Below are 21,229 nucleotides of genomic sequence, written 5' to 3'. Positions count from 1 at the left end.
TTAATGGGCACCTAAATGGTTAAGAACATGGGCTTTTGAGTCAGCCAGACTGGGCAGTTTTGAAAAAATTCTGTCACTCGCTACCTGTAGGATGTTGGGTAAATCATTTATCTTTGCTCAGTCTGTTCTTTTCAAATCTATGATATGGCTATTAATTATCTAAATTATTCATCCAGCAAACAAATATTTATCAGGCACCTACTCTGTCCCAGGCACCTAGTTCTAAGTCTCAGGGACACAGTAGAGAATGAGACAGGCAATGAATAAGGAAAATATGCATCATACCCAATGGGGACAACCATTGTGAAGAACGAAGGAAGTGGGAGTTGTGATTTTATACAGGGTGCCAGGGAGGGCCTCACGGAGGTGTCATGTGGACAGAGGTGTGACATGGGTGAGAACCAGCCACAGCTCAGTGGGACATGGAAACCTGGTGGCTGTTTTGAGCATTATATTCAGTGACAGTGTTCAGTGCTTATAGTGCTACCTGGGATGCTGTAGGAACTCATTAATTGTAGCTGTTATTAGCATTATGTTAATAAATGTAATTGTGTCAAGGAACAAAGGAGAGAGAGGGAGACTATAAATGCACTCTGTACACAGGACAGCCACACATCAAGGATGATTATTATTATAGTTGTTGTTTACTGCTGGTAATTGCCTCTAGGAAAGCCTTCCGACAGCCTCAAGTCACACAGGGCCCATCAGCAATTCCCCCTCCCGCTCAGGCCCTGGGACTTGAGCCCCAGAGAGATGCTAATGGGAGAGGAGGGTAAATGGTAGGCTTTTCTCCTGCTTCACACACACACAAACACACACACACACACACACACACCACACACACACACACACACACACACACACACACACACCCCACACACACCACACACACACACACCACACCACACACACACACACACACACACACACACACACAGGAGATTTCCACAACTAGGGTGAAACTGACCCCAGCCATCACGGCAAGACTATGGAAATCATTATTAGCAGATTCAAGTACAGATTCCTGTTAATACTTCCATTGTCAGTTCTGATTATTTATTGGGTTGAAAAGGCTTTTTATTTTATAAAAGCCTGGAAGGCTGCTGTGTCGGAGAGTGGGCCTGAATTTCTCAGCCTTGTGTGGATTCAAGCCAACAAAATCTACTCAAGGTGACCAGTGTTTACGGAGCTTCTGGCAGGTGTAAAGTGCTAGGTGAAGTATGTGGGGACCAGAGGGATGAGCTGCTGTGGTCCCTGCAAACCTGAGAGCTGTATTTCACTAGAGGTGACAAGTATGGCTCTCCCACAGGCTGGCTGTGACAGAAAAGTGCAATGGAGCGTGAGGGAGAAGAGTCTGGAAGCTGGTGGGGGAGAGGCAATGGGGAAGCTCTGATGCTAGGCTTAGTACATAGATACCAATTAGGTTACAGTAAAAATTCCCTCTTGAAAATGCTTAACTTGCCCACAAAGACACATGGGTATCTTAGATTAGGTCCCATAAGCAGAGTCTGGGACAGGGAAGTGTGTGAAGTGACTTATGAAGGATGTGTTCTCAGGAGAAGCCTGTAGGGAGAGAAGCAAAGGGAAGAGGCCAAGCTCGGATGTGGTTTCAGGGGAGGCCTAGCCTCAGCGCAGCCCCATGAAGAGCTGCGGAGGGTTAATGGTGCTGGTGGTGTACCGCCACACCAACCAGTCGCTGCTGTTGGCTGGGCTGGGTGTCAGTCCCAGGCATCTCCAGGTTAGGAGGCTCCAATTGCCCAACGTGTGAGCCATTAACAAAGGCCCCTAACACTGCTGGGGATGGACAAACCTAATCAAACAGATCCCAGGAGATCTGGCTGGGGCTCCAACAGCAGAGTAAGCCATCATGAATGTTGGGCGTCGAGAGCCTGGCATTGCATCCTTGGACCCAGCACATGGTACAGGGTGATAAGCATCCGCAGCATGGGCACCTAGTAAAATTACCCACACATGTAGTTTTGCCCACTCAACTTCAGGAAAATTGAGGACAGCTCCCTGGTCTTTATTTCTGTAAGCAGAATGGAGTTCTTCCTCCAAGGGCCTTGGGCAGACACAGGATACCGCCCAGAAAATATTCCTCTATTTGTCTATCTCCCCCACTAAGTGGGGGGCTCTTGAGGGAGAAATCATATATTATTCCTGTCTATGCTCCCAGCTCCCAGTATCCAGCGCAGGGTCTATTAAAGGAGTGAATGAATGCAGGAACAAATACATCTCTGACAGGTTTAAAGTGAAAATGTGTGTGTGTGTGTGTGTGTGTGTGTGTGTGTGTGTGTAGATACGTTGCACATGGACATGGGCGCCTAGACATACATCACTGGAGCCCCAAGCAATTCTCAGGGTTGCTATTTGAGAATCACCTGTGCTGCTTGTTAATCATGTGAGTTCTTTGGCCTTACTGCAAAGCCCTGTATCATAAGTTTTGGGGCAAGGCTGGGAAATCTGAATTTTTAATGAAACTTCCTAGGATAGTCTCATGCATACAGAAGTCTAGGAATCATTGCCTTAAACTCTGCTGAGGGGGGATACTCAGAATTCTCTGGGCTTTGGAGACCCAAAAAGCAAACCATAAAGAGGTTATAAACGGGCTGAAAACCAGAACCATGTCCTTAGGGAATCTGAGCTGGGCAGGATCCCTAGGCCATAGGGGTGCAGGTGTGGACACAAAATCCCATTTCTGGGTGTCCCCTGAGAAGAGTAACTGGGAAGAGAGCTTAAGAACATAAAAACAGAGCTGGGTCCCAAGCTCAGCCAGATTCCCAGTCTGGGCTGCATGGCAAAACTCTCTTCTTCAACATGCCAACCAGGAGTCACAGGCCCAGCTCCCAGCCAAGAGTGTGCACACTGAATCAATTGAAATTGAGTCACAGATATAATAAATGTGTTTAAACGATTTTCTGTATAGTAAACATGCTGAATGAGGGTGACCCGGGATAAAGTGTCTGCATGAGAGTGGAAAAATGAATTCTGTGTGTGCTGTATAATGAAAACCCTTCAGCAAATAGGAAATGCTTCCATTTATTTCCACCTCCCATTCCTTTCCTTTCTTTCTTTATGACTGAACTTGGCCTTCTGTGGGCTCCTTGGACCACGGAGATATTTTTTTATTTTGTCAGAAGACATCCTTTTTTTTCTCTGGTCGGAAGAGAATTTTAATGAAACCTGGTTATAGCCCACTGACAAGCACATATCAACATGTGACAAAGGGGGTAAGAGGAAGGGTGGGGGTGGGGGTGGGGGGAGTGGAGAATTGTCTCTACTGCAATCTCTTTCTCAACAAAGGGGGATATGCCCAGAGGAAGAGATGGTGCTGTGTGTGGTGGGGACAAGACCAGGTGGAGCTACCTGGCTTTGCTGAATCAGTCTTCCTGTGTGGCTTTGAAAGCTCCCTGTCTGCATTCAGATACTCATCTATAATACGAGGCAGTTGAATGTGAGGATCTATAAGACCACTTTCAGTTCTGACATTTGCTGAATGATGAGTCACAAGTCGGAGCAGACATAAATGTGTGTCAAGGAATTTCCCATTAAAAAGAAACTCATCTTCAAGCCATGTAAGGCAATTCAGGCAGTCTTATCTAATTGCTCATCAAGTAGGGATTATGAATTATTTGGCTTAGATGAAAGGGAGCACTTAGAAGTAGTTATAAATGATCTCCAAGTAAGATACCTCAGGAAAAATGCTGAGTTCTAGGATTATGAGAGATGGCAAAATGCTTCCTAGATTCTGTAGCTCTCTATCCAGCCATTTCAATGTGGGGTACGATGATTTCATTCTAGTAAGTAAGAAGCACCGGTGAAAAGATGGCCTGAGGAAGAGTACCAGTATTCTGAGACGGCGCTGTACATTGTTACTGGTGGGACCTGGGGGAAGCTCATCCCTCTCTAAGTCTCTGGATTTGTACCATAAGAGAAAGGTCCTCAGAGGTCTTTGGTGCTCTGTGGAGCCTTTCGGAGGGAGGTCTCTGGGCTGATGGGTGGGATGAGGTGGGGACTGTGGGAAGAGGGGTGAACAGGCAGGGCTGCTCCTCTGTTCACCTGAGAAGCTCCTTTCATCTATATAATGTACCAGGTTCCAAGTGAGATTTTATAACAAGAGGTTTTGAGAATAAAAAAAAAATTTTTTTAAACTACTCTTCTGAGGAAAGCTGTTAAACCTTCCAGTCTGAATGTAGGCTGTGCTATAAACACCCTTTTTGCTGGTTCTCAAGCTCCAGGGCGCATTAGAATCACCTAGAGGATTTGTTAACCACAGCCACTGTGTCCCCACTCTGGAGCTTCTGATTCAGGGGCCTGGGAGGGGCTGGAGAATCAGCATGTCTCACCAGCTCCCCAGGCACACTGGTGCTGCTGGCCCAGGTACACTTGGAGAACCTTTGACCTTTAAGAGAAAGGCCAGTCTCCTTAGCTTGTTCCTTCAGAAATGGACTCCAATATACCTTCCCAGCCTTGTCATCCTCCTTTCTAATACTCCCTGCACACACACATGTGCTTCTCTCTTGGTCATCTCACTCCACTTGGTAAGACCACCAGGCCCTCTCTGCACGCCTTAGGCACAGCTCACATGTTGCCTTTTCCCAAAGGCCTTCCCTGACTTTTTCACCAAAGATCACAGAAACCCTTCTGGGCTTACAGTTTCTCCCACTGCTGAGCACTGCTTGTCATTTGCATTCAGGTCTGGTCCCTGCGTCTGGACTACAGGCTCCAGGACACGGAGCCCATCCTACTCGCCTTGGTGTCCACACCACAGGCTACACCCCAGCACCTGCACAGGCGCTAAGTGCCTGGCCCGCCAGACCAACAGTGCAGGCCTGAGTGCATGCACAAAGGAATACAAACATTTAAGAAATGCAACAACCAACTCACCTTATCTACTCCTCTTACTAACCCAAGACAGACTGATTCTGTAAATGACTTTTTAAAACTCAAGACAGCACTTTAGCCATTTCAACTTACTCTTTAGAAAAGTTTTTCGTATTTTCTGGGAGTAGAGTCAATGACAAATACATCAGGATGAGACAGAAATAACTACCACGTAGGTCCATTATGAGAAGTTGTGTAATACAACAATTAAGAGCGAGACCCAATTCAAATTCCAGCTCTACCTCTGATTAGATTTAGTGCTTAAATGCTCTGAGCTCCAGGTTCCTCCCCTCCAGTGGGGATAATAACAGTCCTACTTTCTATGACGGCATAGGGATGCAATGAGACCGTTAACAACAACATTTGCTAGCATTTTCTATGCTTCTGCTACACACCCTACCCCTCTGCCTACTATGTGCCTAGCATTGAGCCTATGTTAGTGGGTCTAATCTACATAAAGTGCTTATTAGCACAGTATATAGCACATAATAAGCATTCAAGAAATATTAGCCATTATTTTCATTGCTAATTTCCCCAACTTCTGTGCAAGACATATAGCATTATCTTCATTTCCCAGATGAAAAACTTGAGGCTCAAAGCAAGTTTCTTGCTCAACAAATATTAGCAATTTTTACTCTCTAATGGCTAATCTTATAGCTACCTAATAGGTACTTAATATTTCCATTCTGGGAATGAAAAATCTGTGTTCAAAGACAGTAACTTGAAAGTGAAGGTCCAAGATTTGAATCTAACTTTGGATCTAGAGCTTTTGCTACCCACCCTACCCCTCTGCGTAGTGAAATCCACCTGACCTGCATGAAGCTTTTCTAATTCATGAGTTACAGAGAAGCATTTTCCCAATGGGTCCTAGAGCGTCACTGCACCTCCCATTTCAGCAGCCCTGAAACCCTACGAGCCACAGGAAGTTATTTCAGCAATCTGAGAGAATGGATCCAGCGTCAGAGGGTGTCTGACGCAGCCCTTCTGGCCTTGCATGTATCCAAAGGGCACGAAGAAAGCAGAGCCCGGGGCCCAGGACTGACCGTGACCCCGAAGAAGTTGGTCTCATTCATGGCGTTGAGGATGATCCTGCCCAGGGTGCGGTCTGTGTAGTTGAAGTCCTGGATCCGCTGGTGCCGGCTGCTGGCGTGCAGCGTCTCCATGGCCCTCTGCAGCGTTTTGGCGATGACCCAGATGCCATCGTAGGCATACCCGTGGAACTTGCTGGGCCCCACACCTGACCGCTTGTTGTTGTACTCTCTCTCGTACTGCTGCGGCGTCTGCAAAACAAAAGGTTGGGGGACACCAAGTTACAACCGGCAGGGACCTCAGGCACACAGTGCCGGGCGCTGAGACTCTCCGAATGTCTAGGCTCTTTCTGTGCGTTACCTCCTTGATTTATCACAAAAACCTCCTGTGACAGGTACTATTATCACCCCCGTTTTACAGGCGAGGAAAGTGATTCAGGTAAGAGGACTTGCCTAGTACCACAGAGCTAGTGAGTGGCAGGGCTGAGATTTGAATCCTGGGATCTAGCAAGGTTAAGGGGAAGGAACTGTGAGCAGGGATCCCCCATGACATTTACAGCATCTGGAGCTAGAGTACCAGTGGAGGCTCACATACTTATGTCTAAACATGTAAATTATAGACAGACCAACAGACTACTCAATGAAATCTTTTCTATCTTCCCCTCATAATAAATAAGCCTTTAATGATGTGGAAGGCCAAGTCTGAATTCAGACTTCTAGGACTCCTCAGAGCATCGGGCTGGACAAGGCAGCATGGGGATGCTGGCCTTGCTCTGTGGTCCACCTCGGCAGCCCAGCCATGCTCAGGCCACGCCTCTTCCCCCTTCCAGCATCAGTAGCCCCGAGACCACCAAAGAACTGCCGTTCACCCTCAGGAGGGCTGACCCACGCAAGAGGTTCCCTGGGCACCAGAAGCAGTTCTAGCCATTTAGGCAGGGAGTTCGGGGCGAGGTCTAGGAGAGAGAGGAATAGGCACCAGCTTGGCATATCCCCGGGGGCTTGTGGATTCTGAGCTCCATGGGGCCTGAGTGAGAGGGTCTGGGGTGGCTCCCAGATACATAGCCCTCCTCCTCCTTCATTTTCTACAGCCTAGCAGGGTCTGTTGATAACTTGGCATTAAGAAAAAGTTGTGTGTGTGTTTCCCCTCCCCCCCCCCCCCGCCCCACTGAATTAAATTTCATAAAAAACTTCATTGGTAATATTAATATTCTGACTGTGGTCACAAAGGACGGAAAGTGCCTTTTTACTTGGGTCCGGTGAGCGCTGCCCCAGGGAACCTGTCATCCCCAGTCTCTCCAAGTCGCTTCTGAACCCCTCTTCCAGAAATGTCATCAGAGCCCACGGCTTAGCCTTTCAAAAAACCCTCCTTGGGGACAAGCCGCATGTAGGAAGCCATCAGTTCACTGTCAGTTTATACTGGGAAAGGCCCTTAGACGTGTTCATATATGCCCCACCCCTGTACCCTGACGCACAGAGAGGCCCAGAAAGTTGCCCCAGGTCACACAGCTTGTGTTTTGTGTGTGAGCATCTGCACATGGTTGTGTGTATCTAGACTGTTCCAATTTCATCTCTGTTACTTCTCTCATTTTTTTACTTTTGAATGCTTAATTGCTTTTGGAAAACTACCCCACGTTGTTTTGGGCCCGGTCTGGTGCTTAGGAGGGTAGTGAAGCTGAGCCATCAGAGCCTGGGTTGTCCTGGGGCTGGAGCCCAAGTCTCTTGCCCTTGGCTCAAGGCATTAGCAGAGAGGGGTCACTCACACAGAGGCCTGGGGATGGCCAAGACCCTCACACTGTGGATGCTGCGGGCGAGGAATTCTGCCGGGACAAATGTGAATGCTGGTGTTTCAACCTCCTTTTTGTTTTGGCTCCTGTTGGATGACTCAGGTTTTCCTCAGGAATGCATCCTGTCCAGCATCATATTCTGTTCATCACTCAAAATACACAGCAGTTCTCTTCAAACCAAGGGTTCTTCAAGGAGACAGCACCTTTTCCAGCCCAGCTCAGCCTCTTCTCACTATTAATCACACCCCACCTGCTGCCCATCCCTGTGGCTGGCTTTCTGCAATCATCCTTCACCATCTCGCTTCTCCCGGGGGAGCATAGATGGGTCCATTAAGATGCTCTGTCTCTTCCTTAAACCTTTTGGGTCCTTTGATCACATCAAGTTTGTCTGCACCTCAGGGCCTCTGCTCTAACTGTATTCTCTCCTGGAAAGCTTCTTACCCAGGTCTTTGCATTTCAATATCAACACTTGTCACTTCTCAGGGACAGCTTTCCTGACCCACCCTTTCAAAAATCCCCTCACCCAGGCATTCTCTATCCACTAGTTTCATCTTCTTTATTTTTGTTGTTTTGCTTTGTTAATCCTCACCCAAGGATATTTTTTCCATTGATTTTTAGAGAGAGAGTGGAAGAGAGGGGGAGAGACAGAAAGAGAGAAACATCGATATGAGAGAGATACATCAATTGGTTGTCTCCCTCACATGCCCCATCAAGGGCCAGGGTCAAACCTACAACTGAGGTACATGCATGCCCTTGACTGGGAATCGAATCCGGGATCCTTCAGTCCACAGGACAACGAACTATCTGTCCACTGAACCAAACAACTTAGGGCTAGTTTTATCTTCTTTACTGCACTTTTCATGTCCTGTGATTTTCCTACTTATGTATTTTCTTGTTTACTGTCATTCCAAGGACCCTCCCAGAACTAGAATTAAGCTCCATAGGGTCAGGGATGTTGTCTTAATCACTAAGGTATCACCAGAATCCAAAACAACACATACAGAGACCCTTTCTAAGTCTCATTCTCCATTTCAAAAATGAGGAGGTTGGACCAAGTGATCTAGAAGTTTCCTCTCAGGAACAGAGGAAGAGCCTGGCAGTGTGACAAGGACACAGGATGTGGAAGCAGAACAACCTGCCATCCAGCCCCAGCTCTGTGGTTTGCTAATTGTGAACTGGGGTGGTCCCATCTACCCCAGGTCTGCATGTCCATCCTTGTTGGGTGGCCAATGAGGGTTCAGTGAGATGAAGTATGCAAAGCACCCAGTCCAGTGTCCAGGACATGGTAGGTACCCAGAAATATCAGCCCATGATGTAAGTATGGGTTCTTAAACCTGGCATCCGGCAAAGCCATCTACCTAACATGCCCTGCAGACCTAGGCTGAGAGGGGTGAGCAGACCTCCAGTGTGTGAAGAGCCTATCTGTACTTCCTTAACAATTCCCAATTATTGCACATATAGGCAAAAGCATCATTGTAGCTACATTTTCTAAAAACACACTGGTAATTTCCCCCCCAGAATAAATTCCTAATTGCTGAGGCAAAACATAAATACTATTGACATATACTAGTATATAAATAGGGCTATGGTAAATTATTCTCCTCAAATATGAAAAGTTAAAATTCCACTGTGTATGAAAGCACCCATCTCCCTGTATCTTTGATAACAACAGATATTTCAATTTTAAAAGTCTTTGGCAGTTGGTTAGGTTAAGACAAAAGTATATCTCCTTTCAACTTTAATTTGCATTTCTCTGATTAACAATTAGAGCAGCCGAAACCGGCTTGGCTCAGTGGATAGAGCATCGGCTTTCGGACTGAAAGGTCCTGGGTTCAATTTCGGTCAAGGGCATGTACCTTGGTTGCGGGCACATCCCCAGTAGGGGGCATGCAAGAGGCAGCAAATCGATGACTCTCTCTCATTGATGTTTCTAACTATCTCCCTTCCTCTCTATAAAAAATCAATAAAATATATTTAAAAAAAACAATTAGAGCAAGTTCTTTTTAAATATTGATAGATAATTTTTATTTATTAGGTGCATTTCCTTTTAATACATGTTGCTGTGGTGGTAGTCACACCTTTAATGTTTTGTTTTAATGCATCCTTGTTATTTTTCCATCTTTTACTATTTGGTTATATTTTTCTTTAAATGCCATAGGGGTCAGTTTCTGGTTAATTTAGCTACTGGCTATTTTTAAGATATTAAAATGAGTTGAATGTGTATTTCTTCAATTAATTGTTTTAGGTATAAAACGAATGAGGTCCCTTTGACATTTCTCCTCCCGGATTTTGCTCCTGTGAGCTTTTCCTAATGTACACAGAGGCATCCGAGGGCTACTGGTGTCTGCCTTTGAGTCCTGTTTGTTCGACCTGATGATTACGTTCAGATGACGTCTTCCAGACCTCTTTCCTATCCAGAATGTGCCAGTGGGACACCGTTCAAGGTTCCTGTGACCCTCTTGAAGTCGGGAGACCAGACCTGAGTCTGGTCTCACCAGGAGGTAAATGAGTGCCATTTTTAAACTTCCTTGATATAGTTTACTGGGGTTATTTTTTTGGGGGGATACTGGGGCAATCAAGATCATGTTATATATTCAGTTTGACCTTGGGGCCCACACAAGTCCTTATAGATCCTTTTACTTATAAATCTGTATCTTTTCTATCTCAAAAACTGTTCTTTATTCCAGGGGTAAGGGCAGAAGGAGAGTGGAGAATACTGGAAATATAACTGTTTACCTCATTTCTGTGGGCAGAGTCCTTGGAATGGGAAACAGGTGTAGTTAAACCCTGAAAGATGACCTCATTCTCACTGTCTTTGCTAGCACCAAGTTGAAGTTTTTGCTACCACCTTGTATTTCAAGCTATTCATCACTTCCCAGGTGAAGCCAGCACTAATCTCCCTTGGGCAAAACGATGACAACAGGAAGAAACAATTGTTGGGATAAAAAGTAATAGCTGCTCTTAAAGCAGGCCTCCAATTACTTAGGGCAGAAGAACCTCCATTGTAAAGCCCACATTGAAAGCTGGTTAATTACTCATTCTCTGAGGTCAAGTGTATGAGATGCTAAAATCTCTGAGAAAATAATTTTATATATAGGTTTACCCAATTACCGGCAGGTTGTGCTCCAGCATATTTTTGAAAGGCAGTTGTTGGAACTTGGAACACAGTTTCCCACAGAAACTATGTTATAAATAGTGGTTAGGTTCCCAGGCTAGCCCACACAGGCTTGCTAACCCCACAACGTGACTAAGCCTTCTGAGTCTGTCATTCCAACAGAACCCAGGGGAGTCTTGCTTTTGGAGGAGGGGGCCTCAAGAACTGAAGATAAGAGAAGGACATGTCTCCAACTGGTAGAGTTTCTCCCTAGAATTCCTTATAAGATGTTGGAATCACAGAATCTCATTTGGAAGGCACACTTGTGGATGTTTAGTCTACTGATTCCTATGCTTCAGTTTTATACATCACTTGGGAGCCTGATAAAATTTAAGATGCGAGGTCTCTGCATTTTATTCAGTATTTCTGTGAGATAACTTAGACATCTATATTTTAAAAAATCTTTCAAGATTTCAATATTACACAAATCAGTTACCATAAGTTGATTATGGGTTTCAATAGCAACTTCCAGCTGTTTGCTGAGCTCCTTCTGAGACCCACAGGTGATCCAAATATTGAAGTTATTAGCCATGGACTTTAAAGTAGCAAGATTTATATGTTCAAAAAAAAGACAGATTAAAATATATAGGACATCACCAGAAAATTGGGAGCTATGAAAGAAAAATAAAATAAAATGGAAATTCTAAATATAAATACATAATAATTGAAATTAAGAACTCAATAAATGGATGAAGCAGCATATTAGACACAGCAGAAAATTGGTTAGTAAACTAGAAAAAAGGTTAGTAAATATTCAGATGGAAGCCCCCCAAAATAAGAAATGAACATAAACGATGTATGGCATATGCACAACTGGTGTCCTGGCATGTGAGAAAAGATAGAATAGACAGGAGCAATATATAAAGGGACATTATCCTTTAATTTCCCCCAATGCACATCAACCCACAGATTCATGAAGTTCTATAAAATTCTATGAACTCCAATCAAGATAAACACACAAAAACACATTGTAAAGTTGCTGAAGACCAAAACAAAAATCTTAAAAGCAGCCAGAAGGGAAAAAATGCATTACCTTAAAAGAGAAACAATAAGCCTGACAGCTTACTTAATAGAAACAATGGAAGCCACAAGACAATGAAACAACATCCTAAAGTGCTAAAAGAAAATAATAGAATTCTATACCTACTTAATGTGTCTCTCAAAATTAAAGGTGAGAGAAAGAAAATTTCAGACAACCAGAGACCAAATGTCATCTTAAGTAAATTGTGTATAGTCAAATAGTGGAATACTATATAGCAATGAAAATAAACAAATGTCTACGTGAGACAACATAAATTAACCTCATTAACATGTCATGTGAAAGAGGCAAGATCCCAAAGAATATATACTGTATAATTTCATTTATTCAATATTCAAAGACAGGCATCTATAGAGTGATAGAAATCAGAAGAATGGTTACTTTAGGCTATAGATATTGAATGGGACAGGGCATAAGGATGGCTTTTGAATTGCTGGTAATTTTCTTTCTTTTTTTTTTTTGACCTGGGTGGTGGGTATATGGGTGTTCTAAGTAATCCCAATTCCTTCAGCTGTTCCTCACTTCACATAAATGAGCTATGGACATATCATCCATCTCACTACTCCCTTTTCTTACCCCTGAGGCTTCTGTGCTGCAGAAGGAAAAGAAGTACAATTTGTTGAGCATCTATTTTGTGTCTGGCACTTTGCAAGATACGTTCTTATGTATTATCTCATCCATAGAAACTTCATGTTCTTTGTCACAGAGGTCCCATGGCAATGACAACGAGATAGGTGTAGCATTTCCTCGTCATTGGCTCTATGTTGAGGACTAACTATATTTGTTTCTTCCAGTTCTGTTGAGTAAGCAGTTGCGCGTGGTTGCAGAAGTTCTTGCCAGAAAACATTACAAAACTCTTCCAGATAATGAGCCTGTGCCTTTAATAGAGTGTTAGGGCCACTTCTGAGGTTCCTTCTGAGTCCAAGGTTCTGTGAGCATCTCCATCTGATGCCTGGCCCAGCTCTGTGTCTCGGCAGGGGAACTATAATGGGAAGATGGCCTTATCGGCAAGGCTGAGCATAAACCAGAGAAACCTGGCAAGAATCGCAAATGCTAAGCATGGAAACAAACCTAATAGGACTTTGAAAAGTGAAAGCTGACAGTGGAAATCAGCAGTGTCCACAGAGTCACTTTGAGAGAGTAGAGTGGTGATGGAACCTCAACGAGGAGAAAAAGCCAGACATTAGTGCCAAACCAAGTGCCCAGAAGCTGTCATTGTGAGGCTCGGAAGACTGAACTCTGAATGTGCTCAGAGAAGCTAGGTTTATATTTGTTCCATCAATGGAAATTCCAATAGGAAGGGACTAATGAATGTGCTGTGGAGGGAGACTGTGACCTTGTTATTTCTCCTTCCAGGAATCTGGGTGTCAATGAGAGAGATGGGGACAGCTTGATGCTAGAGACAGGCGTACGGAAGTGGGAAACTCAGAGAATGCATTCCAAGAGGGAAAACTGTTTCATCTGATTCTGTGACTTTCTCTCTAAGGATTCATCTTTATCCTGGGGAATTCCAGAGTTTAGTATTATTATAATCGTGTCATACATCTTGCTGTAATTACCTAATACCACATTTACATAGTCAGAGGGCTCAGCTTGGAAAGACACAGGAGTTCTGTGGTCCAAATCTCTCATCTTCAGTTAAAAATACTGAGACATAGGGAGAGAGAGTGACTAGCTGAGGTGGTGGATTAATTGGTGGAAATGTCAGGATTTTTGCCAGGTCTCCTGATTACCAAACCTGTATGCTCCTACTATACCACTTATTAACAGGGGATGCTGAGATGTCATAGAAAAGGCTGATTTAGGTGCATTCTGTTCCTAAGTGTGTCACAAGTCTAGGGAGATTGCATGGTAGACAGGAAGGTGCACAGTGTGGGAAAACTGGCAGTCCTGGCTGAAAGTCCTGGATCTTTCCCTGACCTTCTGGAAGACTGTATCCATTTCCTGGGGCTGCCATATAACTTTTTACAAACCGGATGGTTTAAAACAACAGAAATTTATTCTCTCACATTTCTGGAAACCAGAAGTCTGAAACTAAGGTGTTGGCAGGGTTGGTTCCCTCTGGAGCAGGGGTCTTCAAACTACGGCCCGCGGGCCACATGCGGCCCGCAGAGGAGTCTGATCCAGCCCGCCAGGTTTTTTGGGCAGTGAGCGCAGCCGAGGTGTTACAGTAGGAATTAGTAGTTCATATAGTCCGGCCCTCCAGCTCTCTGAGGGACCGTGATCTGGCCCCCACTTTAAAAAGTTTGAAGACCCCTGCTCTGGAGGCTCTGAGGGAGAATTCGTTCTGGCCCTCTCCTCGCTCTGGTGCCTGCCAGCAATCCTTGATACTCTGTCTTGCAGATGCATCAACTTCAGTCTCTGCCTCTGTCTTCACGTGGCCTTCTCCATGCCACAAATTTCCTCTGCCTTTCTTGTATGAGGACACTTGTTATGGGATTTAGGGCCTACCCAGGTAATCATGAATAATCTTATCTCAAGATCCTAAAGTTAATTAAGTCTTCAAAGACCATTTTTTAGAAATAAGATTATGTCCACAGGTTCCAAGGGTTAGGCTCTGGACATATCTTTTTAGGAGTCACTACTCAACCTACTACAGAGAACTTGGGGGTGTCCCTTCTGTGTCTTGGCTTCCCTATATGTAAATAATGAGAATGGCAAGAGCCCACTGACTTGGAAAAGTTGGTTCTACACAGGTTTGTCTCCATGGACACTGATGGAACCCCCAAATACAGGCATCAACCCAGCAGCCTGTGCCTGGATGATCATCATCCCCAGCAGTCACGTAAGATGCAAATTCAAATTCAAGAAACATTTCTCAACTCTCTAGAACTTCCTTTGACCATAGACTTTTGAGGCTGGTTGAGGAAGCTGGCTTGTGGTCAGACCACAAACAGGAATGCTTTATGAACTCCAGGCCCTACACCTGGGGAGAGAGCGTTCAGCAAGAGCAAGTATGAAGGATGGCTGAGCTCAGGAAGGGGCTTTACAGATACAACTTGCTTAGGGCCAGGATGAGAGTTGGCAAGTGAGGTGCTTCCTTCCAGTGTAGAATTTAAGAGGGAGCTAAAACCCTAAGTAGTCAAGATAAGTAATATTTTAATAAATAAAAACAAATGCAAAAAAGTCTATGATGAACAAAATATCAACATTTTAAATAAAGACAAGATTCAATCCTATAATCATGTGACAAATCACTTAGCTCACCCTAATACTGGTCCTGAGAATCTTTTCTTACATTAAAATTGTGATATTTTGTTCATCATGTGATTTTGCATTAATTTTGAATTTTAAAAAATATTTCATTACTTATTTTTAATCTTGATTATTGAGGTTTTTGGCACTCCCTTAGATTTTGTCCTTAGTCCCAGGCATGGAACCTGTGAGTTACAACTGGATGGACAGGTTTTTTAGTTTGTACTAGGGATTCTTCCAGGATGTGGTCACTGACTAAAGGACCAGTAGGGATATTAAGGGAGAAATAGTGAGTCTTTTGTACTGGAAGGATCTCAAAATCTGAGGGGAGGCTTGTCTACATGTTCTCTAGGCGATCTCGAAGGCTTCTGATTCTAAGAGGCAAAAAGGCTACAGATGTCCCTATGTAACTTCAATCGTCTTGTAACCTCTGTCTGAACAATGTAACAAATGCTATCTCTTGCCTCAAAGACTTTGCCTCCTGGGATTTTGGAAGCAGCCTCAAGCTGGGAGCCTGACTTTGCTCCCATGGCACTGTTCTATCCTGGGAGGCCCAGGAGTCATGCCCAAACTGGGATGAAATGAACAGCCCCAGGGATAGCCCCAAGGAGGCCCATTGCAATAGAGGGGTAAGGTCAGCCTCCTCACCAGCCTTCTTCCTTCCTAAATCAAAAATAAAAAAGGGAAGTCATTGACCTGGGAAATGATTTGGTATAAAGTCAAAATATTTGCTATGGGGAACACTGCAAAAAATTATCCTCTCGAAATGCATTCCTGTACACAGCTCATATCAGGGCTCGCCTGCCTGGGGTCACATCCATGCTCCTGAAGATGACAGCTGAGGCCCTTTCCATGGCATCCATGGCCCGCACCTCCCACTTAGCTTCACAATCTCATGTGTAATTATTTGGTTTCTTTAAGTTTCTAAGTTTAATTATTACACTGTCTTCCTGCATATAATTTTCCCCCTTAGTTTTTGTATTTTCCTCAAAATTTTATACATTTTGCACCAGTTATCTTCTAATAAAGTACAAACATTGACACTTTTAATAATAACACTTGCTGAAATATAATGAGTTGTTTCTACTCATTTATTCAGCATCTAAAAACCTTTTTATATACTCATTGATTTTGGTATAAAAATATTTCTTTCAACCTTTCCTAACCAGAGTATTTTTCTAGGGTCTCTCAGGTGCCAGCATGATCTAGAGTTGTTTATAAAATGTGTCCTAATGATTTGGCATTTTCTTGACAAATCAATAAACCATTCTTATAGAATTGGCCCCAATTGAGATTAAATAATGGATAAAATAATACATATATATTTTACTTTACACCAAGTTTATTCTTTAAATGAAACCGGGTCTGTAAGAATTCTGGAGCTGGAGTATAGAATTTAACGATCTGAGCTCTGAGAAGACAGAAAAGAATTATGTGCACTGCTGTATTGAATTTTGGCTGGTAGTTAAAATTGAGAGAAGAGTGTTACCATCTTCACCAGGACTGTCATCACCAGATTCTTGATAATACTCACACTGATACAGAACATGTATGCAATTATGAAATGCTTTACATATGCCATATTGCCTGAGTCCCTCACAGCCCTACTGGACAATGAAGTCAGGGGTTCAGAACACCTAGTGAGAACATATGGAGGCCCCAACTTAAGCACCCTGCCTAGATCCTCCTCCCAGTTATGACAGCACCGAAGTATCAGACACCATGAAATATCAGATAGCCATCTTGCACAATCTGCTATCAATCCTTTTTAACACCAGAGGGGGATATTTTTACTACTATTATACAAAAGATGGAACAGTGGCTCAGAGAACTCAAGTTCAAGATCATAGCTGGTAAGTGGCAAAATTGGGGTTCAAACCAATCTGGTCGGTCTGCAGCACATGTTTCCCCAAGTCTACTTGAGAGTCTTTCTTCTCTGGGTTAACAGGAGCATCGGTGTGACTGAGAAACGATATTCCCGGTCTGAGGGGCACAGGATAAAACTATAGTAGAGTCTCAGAGGCAACACTTGTAGCTGGTACTGTACAAGTCACAACTCCACCTCTTGCATAAACACTGTGTTATGAGCTTAGAAAACACCCTTACCCTATTTGATGCTCCCCGTTTCCTAGTGGGGCAGGTGGTGGACGGATGGCTACTCCCATTTAATAGATGTGACGCTCAGAGAGGTCCAGTGACACACAGTAAAGGGCACTTTCTGCCAACATAATCAGATAAAATGATCAAAGGAGATTTGGGGGCTGAGATGGACAGACAAAGGCACTGACCTTTCCTGAGATGGTCTTGATCTGTTTGGAGCTCAGGGGTTCAAAGTCCACACCCATGTAGCCCTCCATGGCAGCAAGGAGATTCTTCCGGAGACAACGGGATGAGTTGGCCTCTGTATGCACCTGCTCCCACCAGAAAGGCTCATACCAGCCCGGGATGATCCACTGGTATTTGCTGCCGTACATGTTCTCCTCATATGCCTGCAACAGATGGGTTGACCATGAAGGCACCAAGAATTACACATTTGTTCAAGGCTTTGTGCTCTGTGAGAGAGGTGTGTATGCTGTGTGTGTTGGTTTAGGGGGAGATGGCAGGAGCTCAGGCCTCCTCTTATCAGAGGATTTGTTAATTTTTCTATTATATGCTATCTCTCAAGGGATCCAAGATAATTTATAGATAATGTGTATAACAGAATATTTAACACTGAATAAAAATTAAAACATAAGGACCTGAAAAATGTTTATAAGAGGTAAAGAGAACAGAACATAGACCAGTTGTCCAAATTTCCAATACTACACATAATAAGTTGTATATTTCACCAGGAACTTCCTGGCAGCCCAAGAAAAAATGGCAATAAGATTATCTGCATAGCTCTCATTATCAACAAGGAGAAAACAGACCAGTTGTTCAGGGAAACAAAATGTTTTCTAGACATTAACACTAAAAAAAAAAATGTCTTATATTAGCTAGCATGGTATCAACAGCATCCCTATAACAAACAGATTTCATAAGGCTATCTTGGTATAGTTCTTTACTAAAAGCTGAGATCAAAATCTTAAAACACAACCCGGGGGAGCAATTTTGCAAGGGGCCAGGAAAATGTAGTCGAAGTGTGCAATTTATATAAGATGCCTCTTGGCAAACTGAGCAGTTTCTCTGAATCTTCACCCAAAGTTTCATGTACATAAATTCAATCTTAAAAAAAGTCCCTTGCATTTGTATGCTTTACATACATCTCATTTGTCATTCATGTTCATCCTTTAAGGTGTTCAGGGCAGACTTTATTATTCTCGTTTTAGAAATGAGAAAACTAAAAATCAGAGTCAGAAAGTCACTTTCTCAAGGTCACAGAGCCAGGAGAAAAGTCAGTCCAGAATCTAGATCTGCTGACTATTATGCTGCAAAACCACACTGCCTTCCTACCATTAAAAAAAAAAAAATCAACAGACTGTTCTACTGGACCTCTATTTGGCTTTGATGTTTTTGTTGTTATTGTTGTTATTTTTTAATCTTTACCTGAGGATATTTTTCCATTGATTATAGAAAGAATGGAAGAGAGAGGGAGAGACAGAGAGAAATATCAATGGGAGAGAAACACATCGTTTAATTGCCTTCTGCACACACCCTGACCAGGGCCAGGCTGGGGAGGAGACTGCAACCGAGGTACGTGCCCTTGACCGGAACTGAACCCAGGATCCTTTGGTCAACAGGCCATTGCTTTATTCACTGAGTCAAATCAGCTAGGGTGGCTTTGGTTCTTATTGTGATGATTTTATATCAGGAAAAACATGCTTTTTGATAGGTTAGATGCACCCAGAAAATTCTACTATGCGGGAATATCATGTGCCATCAAAATTGGGTCCAGAAAGAAGTTTCTAAGTAGATGCAAAGTCCACTTTTTTTTTTTTTTTTTAAATTTCCTTCTATTTAGAAAAATAAAACAAAAACAAAACTTTTGGAAGCCTTCTGACTCTTAACACATTGAGGCAAGAAGATAGCCCACTTATTAGGAATGGTCATTAAATAAGAGTCAATAAATACAGAGTAAGGATAGGAGGAGTTCTTCTAGTCAGACATTCATTACTCTCTGAGGACAGGGCCCATGTGATACTTTAGAGGCAGCCCTGAGCAGGAAGCCAGGAGTCTCGCAGTTAGAGTTCTTTCACCTGCTACCGTTCCATTTGGAGTTGCTCCTTGTGAGTGAATGTCCCAGAAAACAGAAGTTTAGTCCATTTGAGTGAACCACACTTTGTTTAGAACATTAGTCTATTTTATGAAAATAAGAAATGTTCTACCTGACTTTTGGGGGGAAAAAAGATTCCAGTCAAGCAGCTCTAGATTCTTTGCCCCACACCAGCTCTTAACTAGCAAACAACACCATGGGCCTCGCATTTCTCATCTACAGCCTTTGGAAAGCAAAGCCCATATCACTGGGTTAGTTCCTATTAACTATAGACAGTGAACCATGATGAGAAATTTTTAAAAAAATCCCATTTCTTATTTTATTAATCTTTCTTTTGCTTTCTCTCCTACCCATATAAGAAGGACATCCTATATAATAAAAGGCTAATATGCAAATAGACTGAATGGCAGAACAACTGAACAACCGGTGCTATGATGTGTGCTGACCACCAGGGGGCATGTGTGAAACATGGTGGGCGTTGGCCGCAGCAGGATGGTGGAGCAAGTACGGTGGGGGCACCAGACCAAGATGAAGAACGAGTCTCTGTCATCAGGATGAGCCTCTGTCATCGAAGTGAGCCTCTGTCATCGGGTGAAATTCTTTGCTCCCACGTGCCACGGTCCGGCCCAGTGCACGCACCTGCTGCCGGCACCGGCCCTGCTCACACTCACTGACAGCACCAGCCCTGTTTGCACCCGCTGCTGGCATCAGCCCCAATGGCTCTACACCATCAGCACATGGGAGCAGCAGCAGGAGTGGGGCTGCAGGCAAACAGAGGACAGAGGTGGGGGGGGGGGGTGGTGGCAGGGGTGGGCCTACGGCAGGAGGGGCTGGGTGAGGCACATGAAGGATGGGCCAAGACCAGCCCCTATGCCTACTGCAGCCTCAAGGCCCACAGTTCCTTTCAAGGTGCACGAATTTGTACACTGGGCACCTAATTTCCCTATAATATTATAGTTCACTAAAATGCTGTTAGAAATCCTCATGTCAGTAAAGCAGTTAATAGTTGGGACGATGGTCTCCCTTCGGTGGCTTTATTTAAGCCTCTTGACAACCCCATGAGGCTGACGGGTCAGAGATCATTGCTTCCATTTTAGAGATGAGGCAGCCAGGGATTAAAGATACAATTGACCTGCCTGAGGTCGCACAGCTGGCAGAGCTAAAACCAGAACCCGGGTCAGAGAGCTGGAGAATTGACACCAGACCACCAAGGAGGGAGAAGACAAAAGCACCATGCCATGCTTGGACTGTGCTGGAGCCAGAATGAACATTTTGCCACGGGGCTATAAATAGGCCTTACATTTGCTGGAGCCTGCTCGCCCACTGGGTGGCAGTTCCAATCTCAAGAACACAGCAACATGCTGCAAAGTTTGCACTGCGGCATTTGGATGGCAGGATCGCAATGTTTCCATGCGGCGTGTGCTCTGACCCCGACATGGGCGGGAAGGCTCTCTGTGTGGGTCTCTGCTCTGAGCGGCAAACCCCACCCCTCCATCACACACCCCAGTCTTGATCCATTGTGAAGACACCGAGTAGACTCCCCTCAGGACCTTCCAGACCTGCCAGAGAACTCCTTCCTAACCAGATGAGACTGCACGGCTGGAGGGCAGATCCATCTGAGAGTCTGACACATGGAATAAACATCCACCCCAGACCTCTGAGAAACTCCTGCACGAGCAAAGCAGCCATCAAAGACTCTAAGGGAAGGTCCATCTGAAAGTACCGAAACCCAATAGGAGGAAAGAGAAGAGTGGGGTGAGAAGGTGGGGTGGTGTCCCATGCCATGTGAAAGGCAGGCAGCCTGGGGCTCTGGGTCAGGAGAGAGACAGCCATACCATCTGTTCTAAAGCAAAGCCAGCCACGGCTGGAAATGCTACTCAGAAAATAAGCCAAGTGCATGGCACAGAGTGAAATCACACTCATGCCTGAGCTCGAGTTTGGCTCAGATCAGAA

General features: G+C 44.3%; 1 protein-coding gene across 1 annotated transcript in view; it reads right to left on the bottom strand.

Moving 5' to 3' along the window:
• Positions 1–21,229, bottom strand: part of GABBR2 (gamma-aminobutyric acid type B receptor subunit 2) — a 309,555-nt gene that overhangs the window by 111,230 nt on the left and 177,096 nt on the right. The window contains exons 6-7 of the mRNA XM_084898711.1: positions 17,373–17,573; positions 5,928–6,164 (exon numbers count right to left, since the gene is read on the bottom strand). Coding sequence (XP_084754837.1) covers positions 5,928–6,164; positions 17,373–17,573 — 438 coding nt within the window. The remainder of the gene's footprint in view (positions 1–5,927; positions 6,165–17,372; positions 17,574–21,229) is intronic.

Source organism: Pipistrellus hanaki (assembly GCF_964339955.1).
Source record: "Pipistrellus hanaki genome assembly, chromosome: 11".
Taxonomy (NCBI): domain Eukaryota; kingdom Metazoa; phylum Chordata; class Mammalia; order Chiroptera; family Vespertilionidae; genus Pipistrellus; species Pipistrellus hanaki.
Note: the sequence above shows the minus strand (reverse complement) of the source record. Positions and strands in the feature narration are given on the sequence as shown.